This window comes from Bombus huntii, chromosome 9, assembly GCF_024542735.1.
Source record: "Bombus huntii isolate Logan2020A chromosome 9, iyBomHunt1.1, whole genome shotgun sequence".
Classification (NCBI taxonomy): Eukaryota; Metazoa; Arthropoda; class Insecta; order Hymenoptera; family Apidae; genus Bombus; species Bombus huntii.
In genome coordinates, this window is record NC_066246.1 from 13568395 (window position 1) to 13594514 (window position 26120).

General features: G+C 28.5%; 1 protein-coding gene and 1 long non-coding RNA gene across 6 annotated transcripts; one reads left to right on the forward strand and one right to left on the reverse strand.

Annotated features, from left to right (window-relative positions):
* Positions 1-647: 647 nt before the first annotated feature.
* LOC126869319 (NK-tumor recognition protein-like) lies at positions 648-21159 on the forward strand. 5 transcript variants are annotated; one of them, XM_050625699.1, is made up of 15 exons: positions 648-934; positions 1161-1277; positions 2071-2186; positions 2254-2377; positions 2452-2635; positions 2774-3058; positions 3127-3347; positions 4118-4246; positions 4613-4715; positions 4800-5724; positions 8336-8761; positions 8850-8987; positions 14857-15045; positions 15120-15265; positions 19418-21159. In XM_050625699.1, exons 2-15 carry the CDS (start codon positions 1209-1211, stop codon positions 19531-19533), a joined length of 3171 nt encoding a protein of 1056 aa, XP_050481656.1. In that variant the 5' UTR covers positions 648-934; positions 1161-1208; the 3' UTR covers positions 19534-21159. The 5 variants fall into 5 exon arrangements, with proteins under 5 accessions (XP_050481656.1, XP_050481655.1, XP_050481658.1 ...); XM_050625698.1 differs by having other exon boundaries at positions 4613-5724; XM_050625701.1 differs by lacking the exon at positions 4118-4246.
* LOC126869341 (uncharacterized) lies at positions 12781-14703 on the reverse strand. The gene is made up of 2 exons (XR_007690901.1): positions 14453-14703; positions 12781-12930 (listed from the first exon to the last, which is right to left on the reverse strand). It is a non-coding gene; the product is annotated as an uncharacterized LOC126869341 (long non-coding RNA).
* Positions 21160-26120: the final 4961 nt, after the last annotated feature.

The window sequence follows — 26120 nt, forward strand, 5'->3', positions numbered from 1 at the left end:
ATGTAATAAAGAAAGTTTATTTGCGTGTAATATTATAAAAAATTAGTATCCTTATTATCATGTTTTATTCTAAAGCATTATTCATTTTATATTCTATACATTCTACATTTCAGTATTTATTTTCAAATGAAATAGAAATAATACTATGGGATCTGAGAGGAAATTTCAGTATCTTATGCCATGTGCAGTATCTATGTATTAATACGTTAATGCACATGACAATTAAACCGGGAGAAGCGTACACATATTTATATACTGTATCGGCCACGTGTGATATAATAATTTTTGTTATGCAAGTACAAAATTTTAAATATGTAAAATTTGTAATACCTTATAGCATACGATATCAAATGAAAAAATTAAATTTATACATGAAAATTTCATACGTATACAGTTATTTGTCTACTGATTGGTAGACAACATATAGTCAACACGTTATTCATTTTGTATATATTATATAAAGATAATACTTATATATATAAAACAGTTTTATAGTTGATATTATATTTTATACTTAATTAAATTATATCAATAACGATCGACCAGAATGATTAATAGTTTTATTTAGTAATATTGCTGTAACTGGGAGGCGTGGTGCTTTATATACTTATAGTTTATGGTCGCGTTTGGTACTTGGTACACGTGCGCTTATGATGTGTGTGCCATGTCATGTATACGTACTTACGCGCGTGAAGAAGCGTGATTCGAACCTAACAAAGAAACTCATAACATAATTAAAACGGGATGATTGTGTAGCATCAGAGACATTACAAATTAAATTTTTATCAACACGTAATATTATATTAGACAAACAAATTATGGTTTTATAGAATATTTCTAACATACGTATTTAAATTTTTCGCTAAAGATTCTATATTACTTCATTTGACAGTTTGATGTCTGTCGATAGTTAATATTTTTACACTTCTAAAAGGTAATTAACTGTAAATTCCATATTATCCCCCTTTGAATTTAATTTTTAATAACTTTCAATACTTAGTTTATACTAAATAGTTATACATTATTTTATACATTGATTGTAATACATGTACAGCAAAATTAGAATCACTTTGTTCGAATATAACCTCAAATAAACGCGTGGTTTAGAAACAAGGCATGAAATATTCTGTTTATTGTATTTTTTAATGCTTTATTTACAGACTGCTGCTGTACAATAATTTTTTAGTTTATCGTTAAAAATTGTTGTCATGGAGACTGGATTTTTAAATTTTCACGATGAAGAACAATTTTCAGACTTTTCATTATCTTTGGAACAGGTAATAAATATGTTACATTTTTGTTAAATAGTACATATTAGCATAATTATTTATTTGAGTTTTAACAATGTAAATTTATATAAAGATTTTATGTTATAATAAACATCTATAGAATATTAATCAGGTATAAATTATGCATTATATTTTATATTATTAGTAATTTAATTTCATATATATTTTATTTAAATTAATGTGTTATTATTGCATGGCATTCATAAATAATTAAATAAGTTTTGAAAAATGGATGTATAAATATACATAGACATGTGTGTCATTAATTTTGGACAAAATTTATATATGACATTTTCTTATTTTATAGTCCATTTAAAGAGTCAGATAGTTATATGAAATTTTAAATTGTGAGTAATACTATAGATAATTGTTTTTAGATATAATCGTATATATTGTATAATTGTTATAATCTTAGTTGATTATTATTACACATATTTAGAAGATCTGTATTTATTTATTATTTTGCTGCTATTTTATTATACTTTTATACTTTATATATTAAAAGCAAATAATATAATATAACAAATACAAAGAAGAAAAACAAAGTAACATATTAAAATAATTACATAATGAAAATTTATTCTTAGTGATTTTAAAGGACCTACCAATTTTGAATGTGTGTAAACATTTTTCTGTAAACTATACAATTATTAAATTAATACTAAATTAAATTATATGTACTATAAATTTAAGGTTTAGTATTACTAAAACAATTCAGGTATAAATATTTCTTTTAAAATTTGAAACATATATAAAATAAATATATACCATGTTTCAACAGAATTTAATGGAAAAACCCCAAGACCTATTGATACATATGGTTGAAAATGATTTTGATTATATGGAAACTCATCTTGATATTACAAATTCTACTAATGTATGGAAAAAAGAACATGAGTGAGTATAGTATTTTTTTAAAAATCATAAAATTGAAATTTTATTACTGTGTATTATGTTATTTCAGACATAATGAGAGTGTGGATGAAATGTCAGATTCAGAAATTTCTACACTTTCTAAAATTGATAGTATTAAAGAAGATTTTGCAAAAGTTCTTACAGATTGGCAAGAACACATTGGTTACTTACAGGTTTTGCTAATTCTTTGGTTCGTTAAATTTGCTATTTTTAATGAATGAATTTGTCACTTATGATTCTTTTTTAGACTTCAGACATGGATGAATACATGGATATTATAGGATTAAGCATGAATGGTACAGATAAAAAAAATTTTTGCACTGCAGAAAGCATAATTCAGGATGAACAAGCAATACATAGTTTAGAATCTAATTTGCTTATAATGAAACAAGAGGAGTTAGGGAAAGAATCTTGTCTCTCATCTTCTCAGGGTAATTACAGTACATCAGATATAAAAAGCACTAATAAGGGCATAAATTTATTTCATTTGACATATACTGGATTGGCAATCAGTACCACCTAATGACAAAATCTGCTAGAGTTATTATATTTTATATTATATTTTATAGAGTACATGACAGAAGGTAATACATATTATAAAATTGATGACTTTATGGAAAGTGATAGCAAAAAAATAGAGATAGAAACAAAATCATCATTGATAGAACCGAAACATTCAAAAAGTCAAAATAAGTCGAAAAAGAATATACATAAATATGATAGTATAGGAAAAGATATTAGTGCAAATTTGTTTTTAAAGCAAAAAAAGAAAAGGGAACCAAAATGCTCACAGCACAATAAAGATATACAAAATGGTGGTCAAGATAATAATAAAACTACAAATCAATTACCAGGTATATTTGAACAAAGATATATATATTTACAATAGTTATTAGTAAATAATTTCTTCGTTATTATTAAGTTCTGGAAGCTGGAGATGTTAAGAGTTTACTTGAACAATTTGAAGCTTCCGAAAGCACTTTAGTATCAACTTATTCATCTGCTGGAATGAATACAGAATATGAGCCAGATTCATCTATGAAATCTAATGAAATACAGCAATGTATAAAACAGCCTCAAATTTCAGACTTACATAAAGATATTAGAGATGCTTTACCCAAAGAAGTCATCGAAAAGATAAAGGTAATTATATGATTAATTAATGAACTCTTTGGCAAAATTAAAGAATTATGAAAGCGCGATCAAGAAACTGTCATTTTCTTACTGATATAACTTAACTTCTAAAGCAAAGTTGTACAGCAATTTATTTATAGTCATTTTGAAAGGTAAATGATTTTATCTTCTCAAGTTAATTTTCATGGATGAGATTTTTACAAAAACAAGGCTGGGAGGTCAATATAGCTTTTTTCTTTTTCAAAAATTTTGCAAACTAGAATGTGGTTTAACATTTTTTCCCATGATTTCAAATTAGTATAAATTTGAATATTAAATCATCTATTTTAGAAAGTTCTTTTAGAAATCCAGATACATTTCTTTTTTTGTTTATTTGTACAACTACATATCAGCTTTTAAGTAATTTTTGTAGAAGGTATGCTTAAAGTTTCAAGTGCATGAATGATTTTAATTGCAAACAAAATTTTGTAACCGCATGAAATTACTTGACCTTGTAAAATTTGGATAAAGAGAAACTCATCTAATCTTTCAGCTTCTCTTCTTATTGTAAAATCTTCCAAAAAATCAATTTGGGAAGGTGAAAAGAAACTTCACTTTCCAAAATAATTGCAGGCAAATTATTGTATGATTTTTCTGTATTAAATAATGTCAATCAATAATTTTTTGCTTAAATTTTGCAATATTTGCTTTTGCCATTAAAATGTATGTATAACAAGAAAATCAATATTTGGAATAAAAACAAACATAAAAATTGACTATATTGTATTATGTTATATTAGACATCTGCACGTAAAAAGATGATTTCAATAATACCTGCAATGTCTAGTAATCAAAATAATGGTCACAGTAATGGAACACGTATGCAAGATGCTGCTGCATCACTTTTTCGAAACAAGCTATTGAAAATAGTTAAGTATAAAGAATTTATAACAATATATTCATCTTTATATATTTCTAATGTATAAAAATACATTTAAATCATTAACTTGTTTAAGATAATAAACAATTAATCTTTTTTGAAGCATTAGAATATATAAATTAGATATTAGAAGAATTCTTAGAATTGGATCTCACATTATGAAATATTTCATTTGTATTTCACCTCCGCAGTCGTAAACAATTTTTTTACGTGTTATTATTATTATGACAGTAATTTTCTTTATTGATTACGCTTGTTATTATTATTATCAATATCATTTACATTATTACTATTGTTAGATAATCATAGCGTTTGAATAAGTGTAAGTAATATAATAATTATCGTATTATATTAGGTGACAAATAATACTAAGAGTAAAACCATCGATGGTGGATTAGTTCAATTGGATCATGATTATTGTAGTATGAATTCCTGTATTAAAGGTTTAGATAATAACAGTGAGTATGAGAAACAGTCTAGTGACAGCGAAGAAGTGATTACTATTAAGAATGACAATCAAGACGTATCTCATTATTACACAGCATATGAAAAACAATCATTTTCATCAGATTTGAATAAAAGTTTCATGAAAAATACAGAATATTCAACTGACAGCAATTCAAAGAAGGATAGTGGTTTGGAATCAGGTGAAGTAAGTGATAATAATGAAGAGCAGTCAGGAGTTACAACAGTTAGTGATATTCAAGATAATAAACCTACAAAACAACTGCAAAATGAAACAAAGATTTGTAGAAAAGAAACATTAGCAAGCAAGGGAAATTGCCAACAAATTAATATTTCAAGCAATACTACCAGTTGTGTTATTTCACAAAATAAAAGTACATCTACAAGTAATGCAATACCTCAGATGAAAATACATTCAGCTCTAGCAGCAAACATTTTGCAGATACGACAAGATGTCTTAAATAAAACAAAATCTATAAAAGCAGGAAGTCAAAGAACGAAACAAATGGTTTCTGTATTAAAAAAACCACTTAATGTACAAGTACCCGTTGTAAAGACTATTTCCAATGAAAATATAGTAACTACTACTAATAGTTTACATGATAAGGTGCAGAATATAATCGTCCAAAATAGCGTAAAGACATTTATAAAGGAGGAAGAAAAAAAACCTCCTCGTAAAAAATTAAATCTAGCAGAATATAGAAGTAGAAGAGAACAGAATCGCAGTGATAATAGTAGAACAAATTCACCATTGCAACCTATGACATTAGTATATATCCATCATGCTTCCACCACAACTGAACCTATTAAGGATGACCCTAAAAATTTAATTTGGTCAGAAAGAGAAATTGTCTCAGTTTTAAAACCAAAATTAGATGTAGATGAGAAAACGGTTCGTCCAAAACCACTCACTTATGACATAGGAATTCAAACTTATGAAACAGTATTTGAATTTCCTCCAAAATCTTTAATAGATGTTGATGAGAGACACAAGCAACGAAGGTAAGAGTACAAAAATATAGATTGTTAAGAGCTGTTATCTGAAATAACTCTATTTATTAAGGGGTTATTCTGATCTAGAAATTTGAAAAAATCGAAAATTTTTTTTTCACGTTTCCAAAGTTTAGACATTCAAGAATATTCCTTTAAAAGGATTTTTCAAAATTTCAATTATTTTATGAGTTACAGCCATTTTTGTGACGCAGCATCTGCTCCGGTCCGACCGGGGCCAATGTGCAATAAACGGTAGACGCTGCCCGAGTACCTACGTCTCAAAACTTTAAACGCGTTTTTCTCGGAACTACTTTTTTCGAGTTGGCGTGCACGATATCTCAAGTTTTAATGAACCGATTTATTTTAAATTTGGTCTGAATATTCCTTATATACTCCTCTATCGTCCGAACCACGCTCAGTTCAAAATCTTTAATATTACTATTTTTTAAACGTTCGGAATTGTCAAAAAAACGTGCGAAATAAGAAATTTTTTTTCAAACGGCCGTCATTTTGTGAAAAAATGTTGTATTGACTTTTCCAAGATTCAGACAATGGCGGCATCCATACTAATTAAGAATCCATTCGCATTTTTTGTTTCGGATGACCAGAAGGGTTGATATCATGCACGCCACGACACCCCATTTTTTTGACAGTACCCACTTTGCCAGCTCATAACTTTTTAAATATTGAGTTTTTTTTCAGTGAATTTTTTACATAATCTCGAAATATCAATAAATAAATGCTAAAAAGAAGGATAGCAAAAATATTTTTTGTTTCTCTTGTACAGAGCGTCAAAAATCGCCCGAAATTCATGCCTCTAGACCAGAATACCCCCTTAATTTTATCAAAAAATGTTTTATAAGTCCTATTATATATATTCGTCGTAATTTTCGTTTCAAACTTTTGAGATATTTTTTGAGACATTAGAGAAACCTCTTTTTTTTTATATAGTACCATACATTTTTGTCAATATTACCTTTAGCTAAAATATAGATGGCCTCAAAGACCTATAATAAGATGATTTTGCATACATTAAATATGATGTACTTTATATAAAATATTTTTGTGTTGTCAAATTTATAAATTAATTTCAGATGTAAGTTCTTATTAGCTGATTATGTTATATTATGCGTATAATGTGTTATAATATGTTATAATATATGTTATAATGTAATATATAATATAATATATTATGCAGTGTATCAGTATAAATAGATATCTAATACATATCTTCTTTGTCTCTAATGATATGGTTTGTCTTTAATCTTTGAATAATTTTGAACAAGAACAGAAAGAAATATTCTTTATAGTCATTTTTTTTTAGTCTTTTCAAAATTATTAGTATCTTTTGTATGAAAACATATATCTTTTTCAAATATATCTTATAATTGATATTATAATATTTTCAAATATATCTGACTTATAAACTTGAGATGACTTTAAATCAGTGTAAAATTGTGAATTTACTATTTATCTGACAAACAATCAAAGTGATCAAAGTGAACGTGTCTATGGGTACCTTTCGAGTTCCTTAAAACAGATGATCACAGATCGTAATGCTTAAATCTTTCTATCCAATTATCTGTGTGCATGATCATTAAATATCTAATGAATAGCTATTCAAATATTCTATGAAAAATTTCCAAATCATTGGATTGGATATAAAGATTCAGTATATTACCACTTTTGATGTCATTGGACGTTCTTCTTTGGAGAAAAATAAGAAAAGATGTTTATAGACAATAAATTATTAATTCAGAAGATGTATGAAATTGTTTAATTAGAGTTCATGCTGCTGTCAGCAGCAAAAAAATAATTGAAGAGCATCACAATCAATAATTTTTTGTTGCAGAAAGTATATATCAGCTGATATTTCACTTTGTATCTTTGTAATCTCAACTTTGGAATTCAATCACGTTTTTATTGTTCAAGATTATAATTTACAGCTGAAATTTTTTGCTTTAAACATTTTTTGTATCATTATAAAGCAGATATTTACGTGTTCTCCTGTATATTTCTTAAAAGGATTCAGAACTTCCATTATGAGAAACTGGTCTTGTAATTAAATATAACTAAACAACCAAATATTATTATAAATGGATGAAATTTTATTGTTTTTTTTTATAATCATCTGTCTTACTATATTTACTTTGTATAATGCCCTCTTTTTGAGTTAAAATAATCTTAAATAACATACATATTGCATTTTCATTTTTATTAAAACATAAAACTATTTTTGATAATAACATCTTTAATTTTTATCTAGTTATCCAGAGATATGTATTGTATTCAACTTAATCTTTTACTGTTTAAAAGCATACTTATATTCAATGTAATATTTTCTATTATCATATTGTAAAGTGGAAGATGTTAATTCGTACCAATGTAATTATATTTATCTATGTATCACTCAATTCTTTGGGTTGAAACATAAGTATAATAGAATATGAATAAATAGGTACCTAGGTTTGGTTGAAATGGAGAATGGAAACATTTAAAAAGTGTTTATCTTTAGTTTTGAGTTCTTTTAAGATGTTTTGTAATTTAAGAAGAAATATAATTTAAATTAGGTAAATATTTGCTAATAATGTATATTACCATAAAATTTCATAATTTTCAGGGATAATAATGTACGGGATAAAAATCAACGATCTAATAAAAAGCTCGGAATTGGTTCCAACTCAAATCGATCTAAGTCAAGAAGTAAAAGTAAAAGCAAGAGTAGAAGCAGAAGCAGAAGTAGTAGCAATCGAAGTAGATCTCATAAACGAAGTAATACACGTCATCGAAGAATAAGTCATCGGCGTAGCTCCGTTAGCTCAAGCAGTAGTTGGTCATCGCGTTCACATTCACGTTCACGTTCACGTTCGAGTTCACGTTCGCGTTCACGTCCGCGTTCACGCTCACGTTCGCGTTCACATTTCCGTTGTCGCTCACGATCAGATACGAGGTCTTCTTTCAGTTCGGAATCAAGATATTCACGATCGCGTTCTAGATCGACTAGATCAAGATCCCAATCATCCTCTCGATATTCTAGTTGTTCCAGGTATATAATTATGAAATAGATTTTTTAATAAAAATTTAATGAAGGCGATCAATTCTTCAATTTAACAAAGTTGTGAAAATGTTTACAGATCTTCATCTCGTTCAAATTTCGGAAGAATTAAATGGTCAAAAAGGAGAAGAAGACGAGACAGGAGACACTATATAAGTTACGACAGGCATAGACAACATTCTGCAGGAAGTTATCATAGCTACAGAGATTGGAGAAGGTAAGTGATTTGTATTTATAACGTTTTCAAAAGATATAAACTTTGAAATTTATAACTATAGTAGTTATAAATTTATAACTATAGTAGTATTAAAAGATTGCTAAACTTTTATTTCTAAAAAGGAAGTGGAATTGGAATTCTGCAACTATTAAGTGGCTGATCGAAATAAAACTTGGTAAGTATCATGGAGACAGATAGTGGATCTGAAATATGAAAACTAAGTATTGGCAATACACGCGATCAAAAAATATGGTTCATATACATATGTATCCATATCAGTCTGGTGGCAGCAGCATTGTCGTTTTTTTCTTTTTTTTTTTTTGCCAGCTGTAGTACATTTAGTCCAAACTAACACCAATACTTTTTGAAAGATTCATATTTTAAAAATTGTTTTCTTCGCTTATTACGTGTCTCTAGTCTTTGACATATACTTACATGTATCTATCAGCTATATACTTTACACATTTGCAATAACAACAAACAGAATTTTTTAATAGATAAAGTGCTAAAGATGAGATTTTATATTTCAAATCCACTATCTCTCTCCATGATATGTAGCAAATTTTATTTCAAACGACTACCTAATAATAAAATTCCACATAAAAGAACGAAATTGACAGCTTTACTAGTTAGATAGCAAGATCTGTATCTTTTGACACCAGAACAATGACCTAAGCATGTTTCCACATGAAATACTTGCATATTTGAACGAAATTTAGACATCCAGCATGAATGCGATTAATTTAGTATAGTATATGGAAGAAAATCATCTCTAATATCTTAATTATAAGCAAAATGTTTTCACAACAAAAGATCCACAAACAATGTTTAATGTGTTATCTTTAAATATCAATAAACTTTCAAATCCTTTTTTCAGAAGTATCTAGAATCTTGTCATAAATATTATATAAGCATTAATGTTCAAATTCAACTCAAATTCTATGATGCATGTTATCAATAATAGATTAAATTTGATAAATGATGTTCTTTCTTGATCTTATAGAAAGAAATTTAAATGGACAAATCTGGAGATCTAAATAGGTAGTTAATTGATATTTTAGGAATAAAACTCTCTAATCATGCTCGCTGCAAATTGATTTCATTGCTTTATTGGATATAATTTTTTTGGAAGTCTTTAATGTCGTTTAAAATCATTTTGATACATTACCGTATTAGTCGTAATATTTTTAATTTTTGTTATAAAAGAAATTTAACTTCCATTTTTAAGATTGAAAATGAAATCTTTAATAGTGGTGCCCGGATTCTCAAAAATCATAGATGTCCTAGTTCAGTTCGGGTCGGAAAATATTAGCCAGAATCGGATGGGATCCCGAAAGTGTCCCACTACATGTATAATATATACCTACATATATATAATATGTATTTAGACACGAATAAACGGGTCGGGTCCCGAAAGTATATTTTATACAACACAGATATACGTTTATATTAAAAGATGAACAAGTAGTGACAAATATAGATATTTTATTGTAAGTTATAATACTGAAAACAATTTCTCTACATCTACGCCGCGCTAGTCCACGAACCGGTCCGTCAGAAATTCCCTGTCGCTCCACGCGAAAGCTATTATTGTTTATACGCCTGAGATAATACTATTATAAAGTTATGATATAAAAGTTATTCTATATATAAATGCAGTTTTTATTTCTGCTTGGGATCTCTGAAATAATTTTTCTATTTTCACCGACTCACAAGTGCAAAAAGGCTAAAAGCCACTGCTGAATATTGTCTAGTAGAAATTTTAACTTAATAGACGTAACAATATTTTCTGCACTAGAAATATGAATTAATTATCCTTTCTTATTGACATAATTATTATAAGCATTATCCCTGGGAATATCGTGAGAAGACCAATGGATGAGAAATAAAAGAGCAATTGTTTTAAACCTTTTAAATCCTAAGTTTTGAATAATTTGATACAGGAAATATTGTTACGCTTAGTATAGATCAAAATTTTTAGCAGTCAACGTAGAGGAATTATGCTTGTTACATTATAATTTAAAATAATGTACGGTATATAAGTATACTATAGTAAGTATGTATATTTAATATCTGTTACTATTTCTCCGTCTTTCGATATAAATATATACCTTTATGTTGTATGATATATACTTTCGGGATATTCTCCATATTCCTGTGTATATGTACAAGTGACAGTAAAACATTGAATATTGGATTATGTAGCACCACATACATATATAGCATTCGTCTGAACTAATTTTCGTTAAGGTTAATGCTTGTGTAGTGAGCCATAATATACCAGTAGTCATTTTTTTATAGATAGAGGATTTTTATAAATTATTATGTTACTTGTGATATTTTTTCTTTTTGTTTAACAATAAATAACGATAAATATAAAGGAATAGAATAACAAGTCTTACATCATCAAATATATTCGAGGTAATTTGCGACATACATAATTGCCATAAGTCATTACTTCATACTTATGACGTTATCTCCGTATGAATCATTGTACACAAATATAGATATATGCAAAGAAAAACACGAAGATGATAAAAATGTAAATAATAAATTAATCCACATAAGTTCAGCTAATTAACATTGTCTATAAAATGAAATTTCCTTTCATAAATGTTAACAGATTTTTCAAACGGTAAATTATTCATTGGATTGTATCTTTGAAAAACACTAAAAAATGTTTACTAGGTAAAACCGGCAAATATAAACATTATTGGAACACTGTATATATATAGAATGTTTCATATAATTTTATCATTTGAAAAACATATAATTAAAATTTCATAAAAATACTTCCTACAAAAATTATATAGTTTTGTGAAAGCTAATGTAATTACCATAGAGATATCAATTTTTAAAAATAAAATTCTGTTTGCATATAAGTTATAAAGGAATGAAATTTTTTCATGTGTAGGAGATTAATCAAAATATTACTTCGCATAGAAAATCAGAAAGAAAATTTTGTTTGTACAACATTTGATGACCTCGTAGGGCGAAATTATCTTTAAAGAGGTCATCATATATACAGACGCATAAAATACAGCATTACACTAAAAAATCAAAATTAACATATTTTATTTTATTGCCTTTTTGTTATAGAATAAAAATATCCTTATTATCCTTTGGTCCCTACAATAGTATGTAATTTTTGTAAGAAATATTTTCATACAACTTTAATTATAACCAAGATTTCTTAGGTGATAAAATTACATGAAATAATATATTTTAAAAAATGAAGATCGTCTCAAAAGTGAACAAATTTTATTTGAAACATTTTTTTTTAATGACGAACAATTTGTAAGATAATCGTAAGAAAGGATTACAACTTTGGTCTGTATTTATACACAAGTATGTAAATAGGAACGTCTAAATATTTCTCTCTTTACATACACGTATGAAAAGACAAAAGATAAAATCAAACTGTTGGAAGCAACAAAGAAAATGATAAAAGGAAATATTTTACCAAGATCATACTATTCGCGAGATTTCGAAATTATAATGACAATCTGATTGTATTTTTTTTAAGTGAAGTAATTTTTATTTTCTCTGGTAGAACTAAGAAATTGTGATAACATACGTATCGTTTTGATTAAAACATTTTAATCTAAAGCTAACTAATACATATTCTTGCATATTAGTTCATATATTTATATAGTTCAGTAGGATTAGTTCTTTATATAAAATATACGTATCAATAGTATAAAAATATAGAAAAAATAGGGATGACTTTATATTTTTTAAATAACTTTATTTGTAACATGTTAAGTTATTAAACATTTCAATTATTGTCCCCTTTTTATTTTTTTTTTCTATTCCGGGACTACTAACTAATTTTAATAGCAAAATTCTGTTACTGTTACTGTTACTGTTATTTAAAGCCTTTTCTAGTCTCATTTTCACGATTTTACATAAGATAAGATGTTACAACACTAGCAAAAATATGCTCTGATTGTACTATGCTTTGAATGTACTATGATTTTGTCTCACTAAATATGAATTTCTACAAAAGCAACATTCTATATGTATATTTTCATATGATGTGATGTGTAATGTACTTACTTAATGTTAAAAAATTATTTGTCATCGTTTTGAAGGTTATTCTACATATTCGGATTGGTGAAAGTCTCTTTTAAAAAGTTACTGCAACATTGACTTTGGTCTTGAAATTTAAGATGAATATTTTTCTAATGCATCATATTCTATTCACTATGAGAATCAAAAGTTTCAGAGGACCGTGGGTTAACTCAACTGTTCTCTTAGAAAAAATTATTAAAATTTCATTAATTCTATGAAAGGTACCCAGCAATTGTGGTACAGTCGGCACATGATTTTACGTTAAAAAGGAAGTCGAAAATTTAGAATAAAATTTTTTTTATATAATGCTTCGTTTTCGAGAAAATCGGGCTTGAAAATTTATCAAATATATTTAAATTTGGCTAATTACAAACTAGTTGTGAGTCAACAATCAGCAGGTGGTTATTCTACGTGCGAGAAGTGTAAAATGAAAATTTTCCGTATCAAGCTTTGTTTTCAAGAAAGTATAGTTCAAACATGTTTAGTTAAGAACTGGTCTGATATACGCACATAATAAATTTTCAAATTTACTTTTCTCGAAAACTTAACATTTATTTTGCATTTCTTATTTTTATATGAAGAATAATCTTTTGTCAATGATTTACTTTGTTCAATCCGGAATTAGACAAGCTCAATTACAATTAGCTATACTTGATAAGTTCTCAAACTTGATTTTCTAGAAAGTGAATCGTCATATGAAAAAAATTTTTTCTATAATTTTGTCTCGTTTTTTCATATAGAATCACAATTATTGCCTATTATACCACAGTTATTGGGACAACTAAAACTCATTTTCTTTATAGCAATATACTAGCTGCTCGTCCGCGGCTTTAGCCAAACGATATTTATTTTTATGGTAAATTTATGTTTGTTACTCTCTGAACATTTATGAATTATGAATATCTCGTCTCTTTGACTTGAGTAGATAACTCTAACTTTAGTGACTTTAGAGATACGGTTATCCTTTTAAAACAAATTCTACCCCCTTTATATTCCCTCAGGGTTCGTCTTCCCAAAAATCCTTTCTTATCTTATGCCGACGTCATAAAAGAAATATTATTTCCAAATTTTGCGTTTCTAAATACAGTGATTTGGGTTGGGCGTTGATAAATGTATCAGTCAAAGGGTTTACCTTTTATGTACATATGTATATAGATCATAACATAGATAAAATTTGTTTTTACATGATGCAATACAAAAATTTAACCCTGAAATTCAAGATCGAGTTTAGTTTTGCAGTAATATCTTAATGGATCTCCAGTGATTCGAAAGTATAGGAAAAGTGTAGGCCATGACAAACAATTTTTTAGCAGTCCATACAGACTATGGATAATATATTAGAATATCTTGATTCATGTACTTTTTTAGAAATGAACAAGAATATTGAGTACGCTATCATTTTATTCCGGACTGTTGGTTTTATTGAACTGTTTATATATCACATTATTGAAAAATACATATGCGAAGTAAATGACTATTTAGAAAGTAAGTATAAGTTACTAACTACAATAGTATTAGCTAAAGGAAGTATAGAAAAGTTAGGATATACAGGGTGGTTGATAATTCTACGTAGAATCACCCCCTTTCCGCTTGTACCACCAGTTACCAACCACCCTGTATAACTGATCTACGTTTTATCTGAGTATATTTTATTTAAAATTTTTAACTTTAATTCCACAACTGTGTAGATATGTATATCTATACTTTAGAATAAGCTATATTTTTATTATAATTATAATTTTTCAATGTTGACTTATTTGTTTAACGTAACGTTTTACATTGTCATCTATGTTAGATCACCAACAACTTCATACCGCCGATCTTATGATAATTGGTACGACCGAGAGAAACAAAAACAAGTGGAAGAGAGAAGAGTGATTTACGTTGGGCGCTTGGATGAAGCAATCACTAAAGCTGATTTACGTAGAAGATTTGAAACTTTTGGTCCTGTAGTAGATATTAGTATACATTTCCGCGAACATGGGTAACTTTCTGATATTTTACAATTCTTTGTTATACTCATTGCATATCCTAAACTAAATATATTTTATATTTTAGTGACAATTACGGTTTTGTAACCTTTGCTTATAAAAATGACGCATATGAAGCTGTAGAACATGGTAATGATGATCCCACTTTACCTCGATATGATTTATGTTTTGGAGGTCGTCGGGCTTTTTGCAAAGTAAAATATGCTGATCTTGGTAAGAATAATTATATTACACTATATGCATATACATACATAGAAAGTAGCAATTTACATTAGGAAATTGTAATGAAGATCTGATTTTAACTAAAATTTCTTTACGAGTTTACTGGAAAATCTTTAAGTACAAATAATCTTCTGCATAAGTTACTACTTGAAAAAATATTTGATATGTGCTGTTTAGATATACATACATATATATATGTACATATATACATATGCATATATATTGAAATTTATTGCTAAATGAAAATTGTTTACCAAAATTGAATTTGTATATGTTTGAATAATTCAGGAATTTATCTAGACAATATCATTTATAGCAAATATTTAGCTATTGTTATAATTCCAAGGAACCATTAAGATGTGCGAGTGCACTGATCCTGTTTGTTAATGAGTAATGATTTAAAATGTTACTTATCAATGTTAATACATTGGTTGAAATTAATGATGATAGATTCTAAACCCCTTGCAAATATTTCTAAAATAGTACTGATATAAACTTTAATTATTCAATATTGTCTGGAATAGTTAATTATTTTCAGTAAATACGTTTTCTTACTTTTGTGTTTGTAATGTGGATGGTAATCCAAATATTGCTTTTAAACTTCATAACCTTTTTAATGTCTAGTCACTTCAAGATCTTAATTCATACATGACGAAATACATTTACACTATATGACAAAAGTAACAGTGATTTTGAGAAACTCAAAGAAAATAAGTTTGACGAAATTAGTTTATCACATTATATTCTGTCCTCAAACATTTAAATTAAATATCAAGTATCTATTTATACTATTGATAATATATTTAAAAAAATTAACTTTTCGGAATAGTGTTTAGATAGCTGCACTATTTATTAAAAATTTGGTAATTTTCAAATTCCATAAGTCGCTTCTTAAACTCTTAAGATACTAGAAAAATTTTTTTCAATTTCAGCTTTTAAAAATCATTATCACTGCGTCAGCATTGGTTTTGGCATTGACTTAAAGACAATACGTATTAAATATTTTTTCAAAATCAATGCTTTTACGTTTTAAGACATTCGCTTATAAATAATTCCACAAATGTATACAATATATAACATATAAATAATGATAGCAGAATGATAACGTATGATAACAGATTCAGGTAATGATTTCAAATGCAAAATATCGTCAACATATTATTCTTAAAATTAAATAAGAAAAAATATTATTAATCTTAAACATTTGGGAAAAATTACAAAATCTTTCTATCCGACAAAATAATCAAAATTACTTCCTGGTAATATAGGCAGGAGTTATTAGCGTTACTGTTAACTATAAACAACATTTGCACAAACAGTTGGTCGAATTTCTGTTAAGAAAAATTACACAGTACAATTACATGTGTATATGTATACAGGATGATACATGTAAAGCGTGACGATCGAATATTGTCGAAAATATTGGTGGTACAAAAAAATGTAGTTAAGAAAATCTAATGTGTTCTCGAGGCTACAACTTTCCTCATAATTAAATTTTTTGTACATTGAGGGATCAAGGACATTTCAAAACTATCAGCATTTTTTAAAATAAAACTATATATTTTTTAATTTATTAAGTATGGTCCACTTTAAGATGAATTCAATGACTATAGTCATTCAAGGACAATCAACGTCACAAGTAAAGAAAAAGTCATTATATGACTTTAGAAAAAGTCCTTCCAACTGTATTCATAATATTGCAATGTTTACAATTTACGATGTTTACAATTATTTGAGCAGAAGTTCCAAGTATTGCTCTCTCACTTGTATACATTTCATGAACCCATAATAGAACTTCATATATCCTAATTTTTTGTGACATAGATTGACTTTGAGTGAATATAGTTCAATTCATTTTGTTATAGACTATATAGTGTATAGACTAGATAGTGTATTAAAAATATATATAGTATCATTTTAAAGAAAAGTGATAATTTTGAAATGTTATTAGCCCCTTTGTATACAAAAAATTCAATTACATGAAAAGTTGTGGTTCCTAGAATACTTTAAAATCTTTTTAACATTTTTTTGTATCGCCGACATTTTCGACAATATTCAGCTGTCACGCTTACCTTACCCTGTATTATTACACAAGGTGAACCACGAAACGTGATCAGCTTAAATTATTCTGTTGTTAGTGGTCCAATCAAACATTTTTTTGTCAACTCTTTTTCCGGAGTTTTCAAGGTCACTACTTTCAGTTTTTTGTAAATAAACCAATAATCAGAACCGAGGAAAGATTTAAAAAATAATAGTAAATCTGTTCGGATAAAAAAAATATTTATTTTCCTATTTGTTAAATTCGTCTCAATATCCACTAAAAGATAGATGTAGAAAAATTACAGATTTATCTACAAAAAGCTGAAGATGATCTTGAAAACTCAAAGAAAAAAAAAGAAGAGATTTGACAAAAAATTTATCATAATTATCTTAAAGCTCTTTTTGAACCATATTATCATAAAAAAAAAATTTTCGATCGTCCCAGTAACAGAATAACCTAAATTAATCATGTTTTGTTTCACCCCATAAATGAAGAATGTCCTTGTATTTATTGAAATATAGTATTTTATTACTTGATTGGGAGATTGTCTAAGACTTAAAATTAGTAACAAATATTTTGTAAACAATATTTATCATCTTAAACATTCTATAAAGATATAAAGAAGTATGCGGATATATTTATAATGTTATGAGTACGGTTGCGACATTTTATTTTCCAAACGTATCCAGTAACAGTGTATTATATAGTCCATGAACGAATTTGATGTAAAATCCGCTAGAATTACTGAGAACTGAGGAGAACACCACGGAGTAGTAAAAGCTTGAAATCTCGTAGTTGAACCCGATGTAAAATTAAAAAATCGCGAAAAATATTAATCTCACAATTTTTAATTATTGAAATTTTTGAATGATATAAATCAAACGGCGAAGTTGTATTATATAGAAACATTTAATTATATCAAAATTGCTAGTTTAAATAATGATCAATTCAATTTATTTTATAAATATAACGAACTATGATAATTAGCATAATTTTTATATTGGCATCTACCTGAACTGTGATCATAAAACTTGCCGCCATGGTCAAGGTGAACAATCCTGTTTGGGAGTTAGTTCTTGAACTTGTCAACTCATGAATTTTTGTTCATACGTCATTATATAATATTTTTCATATAACAAATTTTTGAATACCGGTATAATTGCATGGCATTTATAATTGAATATGTATTTCAAATTTGTATAATAAGTAACAAATTCATTCTTGTATTGTCATACCATTTCCAATTTCAATTATTTAATAATTTTGTTCCATCAATATTTCAAATTTTTTACAGAAATATACAAATACAAATCCCAAGTTTTAAAGATATATTTGTATTTTTGTATGATAATCAAATTTATATCTTAAATGATATCATACAAATGTTTATTTCACCAATAGAATCAATCTTTTATCAGAATTATATCTTTTATAAAAGATATTGTGTCTAATATAAAAAAATAATATTTAAATAATTAAAGGAATAATAAAATTTATTAGTAGAGTAACTGTAGTGTTAGTTTCTGCATTTTGAATAACTAAAGTACATTACATCTTTATCTATCGAAACTAATATTTAACTATATATATATTAACTATAATGTTATTAATATTATCGATTCATCAATCTATATAAAATTACATATGATTTAAAATTGTAATAAACGATTTTTTAAAAGTGTATGACATTTGATAATATCTAATTACTGTTACAAAATTTGAATCCTTTCTATCTCAAATGAAGTTTTATGTGCTAGTATTTCAAGTCTATTATCTTTGTATTTATTTTAATTGTGTTTTATTTTTGTAAAAGTTAAAGTTATTGTCACATTGCACTATTTTTTTACAATTCTATATAAAATAAAGAAATATTCACAGAAAATGAATTGTTAACTCATTATATTTGAGCAAAAATCTGTCCTGGAAAGATCTTAAAATTGAGAAATTTTCTGAAATTCATTAATAAATTAGAATTATCTAATAGTGACCTGTTTCTTATTATTCAAATGAAATATAAAGTTTAAAATAATAATTACAGATAATATATATATTCTATTGCAAAATCATATTAGAATATTCTAATATGATGTTATTTTTTACAGATGGCATGGCAAGCAGTTCACTTAATAGCGGGCACATGTTACAAAATAATGAAGATAACACATTTGATCTTCTATTAAAAGAAGCAAAAGCAAAATTACGTAAAAGGAAGGTTTGACATATGTACTATTTGTTAGTTATAAATGTAATTTAAAAAATTAGCACAGAGATGTCATCACTGATGATATTTGAAATAAAATTAAGCGAAGAGATCTATACTGGTATTTTCCATTAACAGAAATATAGTAAAAGTTATATAATTGTTATAGACTATAAATAACTGTTGCAATATGGCATCTATAATGAAAGTAACAGTTAACTACTGTATTTTTTGAATTAATTGAAGATATCAGTAGCAGACATATGTATAGAATATTTCTTTAATCTATTTTGATATTTTCAATAATAATGAAAGTATTAGATCTTTTCTATATGAAAGTCTGTTTAGTTAAAAATATATAACTCTTATAGATTTATTTTACTCACAGTTTTTATAAATAATTTATTGAAGCTAATACAATATTAATTACAAGATTTCTGATATAGGAGCATTTAAGTTAAATAAAAAAAATTGTAATTTAAATAATTTTAACTTTGAACGTATGAATCATAATAATCATACATATTAGTTTAAAGCTATTTTTTACGTAGAAAAGAAAATGTATTTTCGTCGTCTTCGATACAAATATTATGCATTAATCGAGATAAAATGCATTATGGAAACTTAAGAACACCTTCATTATACCCTACTAAACTGTTTGTATGTTTGCATAGAAAAATGTAGTAACAAAAAAATAACAATCTGATAATACATTTACCCTATCTTATAATGGCTATAATTTCTTTAAGCAATTAAAGGTGCATTTAATGATTGTATAACATGGAATATGTGCATATTTAAATTTGCTGGATAAATATATAATATGGAATACATATGTGCATATTTAAATTTGCTTCGCTTACTTACAATTTGATATATAGATAAATTGAGTTCCATATATTTTCAAATTAAAATTTTTATTCATATATTATCGTACAAACTGTTAACTGTATTATCACTTTTTACCTTTAAATGTTATAAACTCGCAATAAACTTTTATCACATAAGAAGTTTTTATTTTTATATGAAGAGTAACATGGAATTTAAAAATTAGTGTTATTCTGACATTTATTACTTTCTTTTTTCAACATTTATCTGTTTGTTAGTTTTGTTTATTAATATAATGTAGAATTCCCAATATGATGTATTTATATAAACATAATTTAAAGGTAAGAAATGAACACATTTATTATAGATTTTCAAGTAAATATATTTTATTTCAAACCAAAATTAAGAATTCTAAGTACTAAGTTTTAGATTAAGTAAAAGTAATAAATATGATGCCAAATTGAAAAGAAGCAAATTGAAAATATTTATCCCTAATTTTGGGAACTATAATTTCTTTTACAGTAAAATATCAATCTCTATAAATTGTAATAAGTTTTATCAAATGTATGTATTGCTCATGCTGACTGGAGATTAACATTTAGTTAGCTTATTTTATCAATATAATTGTTTATCTTACTTAATTATCAATGTAGAATAATATAATAAATGAATCACAATTTAAAATATCTTTATTCGATAATAAAATGTACAAAGATAAGTGCAATCGTTGAACTATATTGTCAATCTTTACTATTAAATTAAATACTGATCATTATTTACATTTTTTGTTCATAGATTAAAGAATTTTTATTTATTTTTTAATTTTATTATAATCCACTATTATAGAACACAAAAAAATATATTTTTTACATTATTTTTAATCTATAGTTATCCAGTATTATTTATTTACCAATAAAAATAAATATTTTACGGGTATCCGGCTGGCAATGGTAATAAATATTGATAGACATGGGACAGATTGGATATGCAACTAATTATCAAGCAATAAATTTCTCTTAAGATCATTTTTAAGATATTTGGTTTTTAGCAAAATAAAACCTACGAACATATTTGTGTGAATATTATGAAAAAATTATAAACATAGTATGTACAATTATACATATAATTCGTAAACGAATATTAGTAAATAGTTACGAAAGTAGAATATTTAAAGCATTTTGTGAACTACAAAAAATATCAATAAATACTTATAATTTTGAAAAGAAATGACATTGTGGTATTAACAACATAAGATACACGTTTGTGTCTTAAAATCGAAAGGTATGTCATATACACATGTAACAATACATGAAATTGAATAGATTTTGTAAACTTTCAGTATGTGTAAACTAAAAATACGATGCTTTTTTCATGGAAAATAGAACTATTATTTTACTGGATCCGTTCGAATGATAGTCATGAGGTGAATAACTGCGTGATCTGCACTACCTAACCGTTTGCCTTTTGTTCCTTTCTGCAAAATTCTCCTTACTTTATCTTAAGGACCCACAACGTAGAAGTTTTTTTTCTTTCTTTTTTTTTATTTATTTAAATTTTACAATTTGTCCAGTAGGACATTTGGTAAAATATTATAGCGGTATACTAATATAACATGTGGGTGGCTACCCCCAGCGGGGTACCATTATCGTGTTTGTTAGGTTATGTCCTTTGTGAGATCTGTTGGGTGTTCCCTTTTTAATCTTCTTTTTATGCTTGATGTGTCGACTGTTTCCGCTGCCAGCCGGTTTGGGTGCGTTGCTATTCTTTCTCTGTACCTTCCTCAGACAGCAAACACAGCAGATAACAGTCATGTTCAGTTCTGCCTGAGCAGTCGAGCTAGGCGGACGTAAAATATAGTGCTTCTGACATAGTGCAAGTGAACCAACCAAGGATGGAAAAAGTTCCAACGATAAGAATACTAAACAAAGGAGAAACATACACTATAAAAAGGGCAGTAGACCAACAGTGCCCAATCAAAACAATAAGTGAAGTACAGGATTGCTCAAATACAAAGGAAATAGAAATGGAAATAATACAAGAAGACGACGTAAAGATCAATACCAACAAGGATCTACCACAACATAACGAAAGCTGGAAGACTGTAACTCCCAGTAAAAAAAGAAAAATAAACTCAAACACAAACGATAGGAGGACCACAGAAACAGGAAGACAGCAATGGCTACAGGACATTCCCACACAAAACTCCTTCAGCTCACTGACAGAAGAGATGGACACAGACCCTACAGAAAAACCAAGAACACACACGCCTAAGCCACCGCCAATTTACATAGACGCAAAAATAATAGACCCCCTCATTGACCTGCTAAACAGCACGGCAGGAAAAGAAAACTACACTATCAAACAGCTCAAACTGGACCAGGTAAACGTGCAAACCAATACCCCAGAAACCTACAGAAAAGTAACTAAAGCGCTAAAGGAAAAAAACGCTAGGTATCACACTTACCAACCCAAATCCGACACGAGCTACAAAGCAGTAATCAGAGGTCTACACCCTAAAACAAATACAAACAAAATATGCGAGGAATTGGCCAAGATCGGACACCAGGTAAGAACGATCAACAACATAACCAGATTTGACACTAAGCAACCACTACCCCAATTCCTAATAGAGCTAGAACCGAAAAGCAACAACAAAGAAATATTTGAAATTAAAAAAATCTCAAACACAATAATCACAGTCGAGCCACCCAAACACAAAAAAGACATACAATGCATGCGGCGTCAACAATACGGACACACAAAAAACTACTGCAACAGAAACCCGGCGTGCGTCAAATGCGCAGGGAAGCACCTAACAGTGAACTGCCCACACACGGGAAAAATAAACGACGTAAAATGTCACAACTGCGCTAGAAATCACCCAGCCAGCTACAAAGACTGCGTAGTCAGAAAACAACGACAAAGCAAACTTTTCCCGCCGATTCGAAACAGGACACACAACAATGTCCACACGCAACAGAACAACACGAAATCTATGCCAACGCCAAATACACAGTACGTAATGAACAATAACCACACCAACACCAACACCGTTAGAAACCGAAGCTACGCGCAAGTAGTCAACCGGTCGTCATCCTCAGATAATCAAGAACAGAACAACTACAGCAACGACGCTACAGAAATCAAAGAGCTAATAAAACATTCCATAAAAAACACCGAAATATCACAAAAATGATAAGCGACCAAAACGAACTCCTCAGACAGCAAACGCAGCAGATAACAGTCATGTTACAATTACTTACTAACATGATGAGCAAAACATAAAAATAGACACGCTTAAAATAGCAGCCTGGAACTCTAACGGCCTACAACAAAGGGTCCTAGAAACTAAAACATTCCTGTACAGCAATAACATCGACATACTACTCGTCTCAGAAACACACCTCACAATAAAAAGCTACATAAAAATACCGCACTACACCATATACGACACCAAGCATCCTTCAGGGAAAGGACACGGAGGGACGGCAGTAGTAATAAAAACGACATTAAACATCACCTACACAGCCAGGTCAGTAAGGAACATATATAAGCAACCACCGTTACCGTACAGACTAACAGCAACCAACTGCAGTTGTCAGCAGTATACGTACCGCCGCGACACAAAATTACATCGCAAATGTGGGAAGAATACTTTCGACACTTAAGTGACAAGTATATTACAGCCGGAGACTATAACTCAAAGCACACACTATGGGGATCAAGAATCACCACAGCTCGAGGCAGAACCTTGGAAAAATACATCAGAAATTATAACCTCAATATATTATCCACAGGAAGACCGACATACTGGCCGACAGACCTGAGAAAAATACCTGACCTACTAGATTTTGCAGTTACAAAGGGACTAAACGCAAATAAACTAAACATAGCACCCAGCCTCGAGCTTACCTCCGACCATACGCCCATAATAATTACATACAGAAACAAACCAATTCTTTACAGTAGCACAGAGACGCTATGCAATAAAACCACCAAATGGCAAATATTGAAAGAAATAATTGAGAGCAAAATTAGCTGCAACATCCCACTGAAAACACCTGAACACATCGATCAAGCAGTAACAACATTCACAGAAACTATCCAAGAAGCAGTAAGGGCAACCACTATACCTGAAACAACCAACAGACAAACAAAAACAGTTCCACTAGACATCCTCGAAAAAATTAGAGAAAAAAGAAAAGCGAAAGCAAAATGGCAAAAACACAGCACAAAAGAAAACGAAAAACACCTAAACAAACTCGCAAAAGAAATAAAAAACAAAATAAAAGAGCACAACAACAACGAGTTCACAAAGTTTATCGAGTCACTATCTGCACACGAGAACTACAACTACTCCCTATGGAAAGCGACAAAAAAAAATAAAGAAGGCAACAAAAATGGTACCAGCAATCAGAAGAGCAGATAACACATGGGCAAGAAGCAACGAAGAGCAAGCTGAAGAACTTTTCAACCACCTATTTACACCACATTTACCCCACATAATATCACCAACAGCAACCACAATAGTACGGACGAGGATGCGCTAACCACTAGTACACCAACTGACAATCACTACACCATACTCAAAGCAACAGCACAAGAAATCAGAAACATAATTGAGAAAACAAAAAATAATAAAGCACCAGGAAACGACCTAATTAACGGCAAAATCTTGAAAAACCTTCCGCCAAAAGCGATAAGACAAATCACAATAATAGTTAACGCAATACTAAAAATACAATACTTTCCAAAAACTTGGAAACTAGCACAAATCATAATGATATCCAAACCAGGCAAGGACCCACACGAAACCAAATCCTACCGACCAATCTCACTACTTCCGGTGTTCTCTAAGATACTAGAGAAAATAATTTACGACCGAATAAAACCCATAATAGAGAAGAATCAACTAATACCGGATCACCAATTCGGATTCAGAAACAAACACTCCACAATAGAACAAACGCACAGAATCGTCAATGAAATCTTATAGGCGCTGGAAACAAAACAATATTGCACGACACTCTTTATGGACATCGAAAAAGCATTCGATAAAACAAACCACACTAGCCTACTTCAATCAATCAGGAAACAGTTCCCGGGGCAGATATACCAATTAATCAAATCATACGTAAGCAGCAGAACCTTCATAGTAAAAATCAAAGACACATACCCTGAAGTTAAAGAAATCAAGGCAGGAGTTCCGCAAGGAAGCGTCCTAGGACCAATTTTATACACATTATACACGGCCAACATACCAACAACTAACAATAGCAAAATACTGACATTCGCGGATGACACAGCTGTACTAGCCAGGCACACTAACCCTACAACCGCAGTTACATTACTACAAGAACATATCACAAAAATAGAAAAGTGGCTTCAAGCAAAACAAATTAAAGCAAACCCCGATAAATGCAAACACATTACATTCACACTGCGAAAACAGAAACCACCAAACATTGTACTAGACGGCACACACATAATACAAACAAGGCAAGTCAGATACCTAGGACTCCACTTAGATACACGACTCACATGGAAACAGCATATTAAAGCAACAATAGATAAAATACAGATGGCAAGGAGACAAATGTACTGGCTAACAAGTCGAAAATCCAAACTAAGCATAGAAAACAAATTAAAAATATATAAAATGGTCATAAAACAAATCTGGACGTACGGAGTAGCACTATGGGGAACAGCAGTAGTGAGCCATATAACCAAAATAGAGGCAACGCAATCTAAAATATTCACAACAATAGTAAACGCGC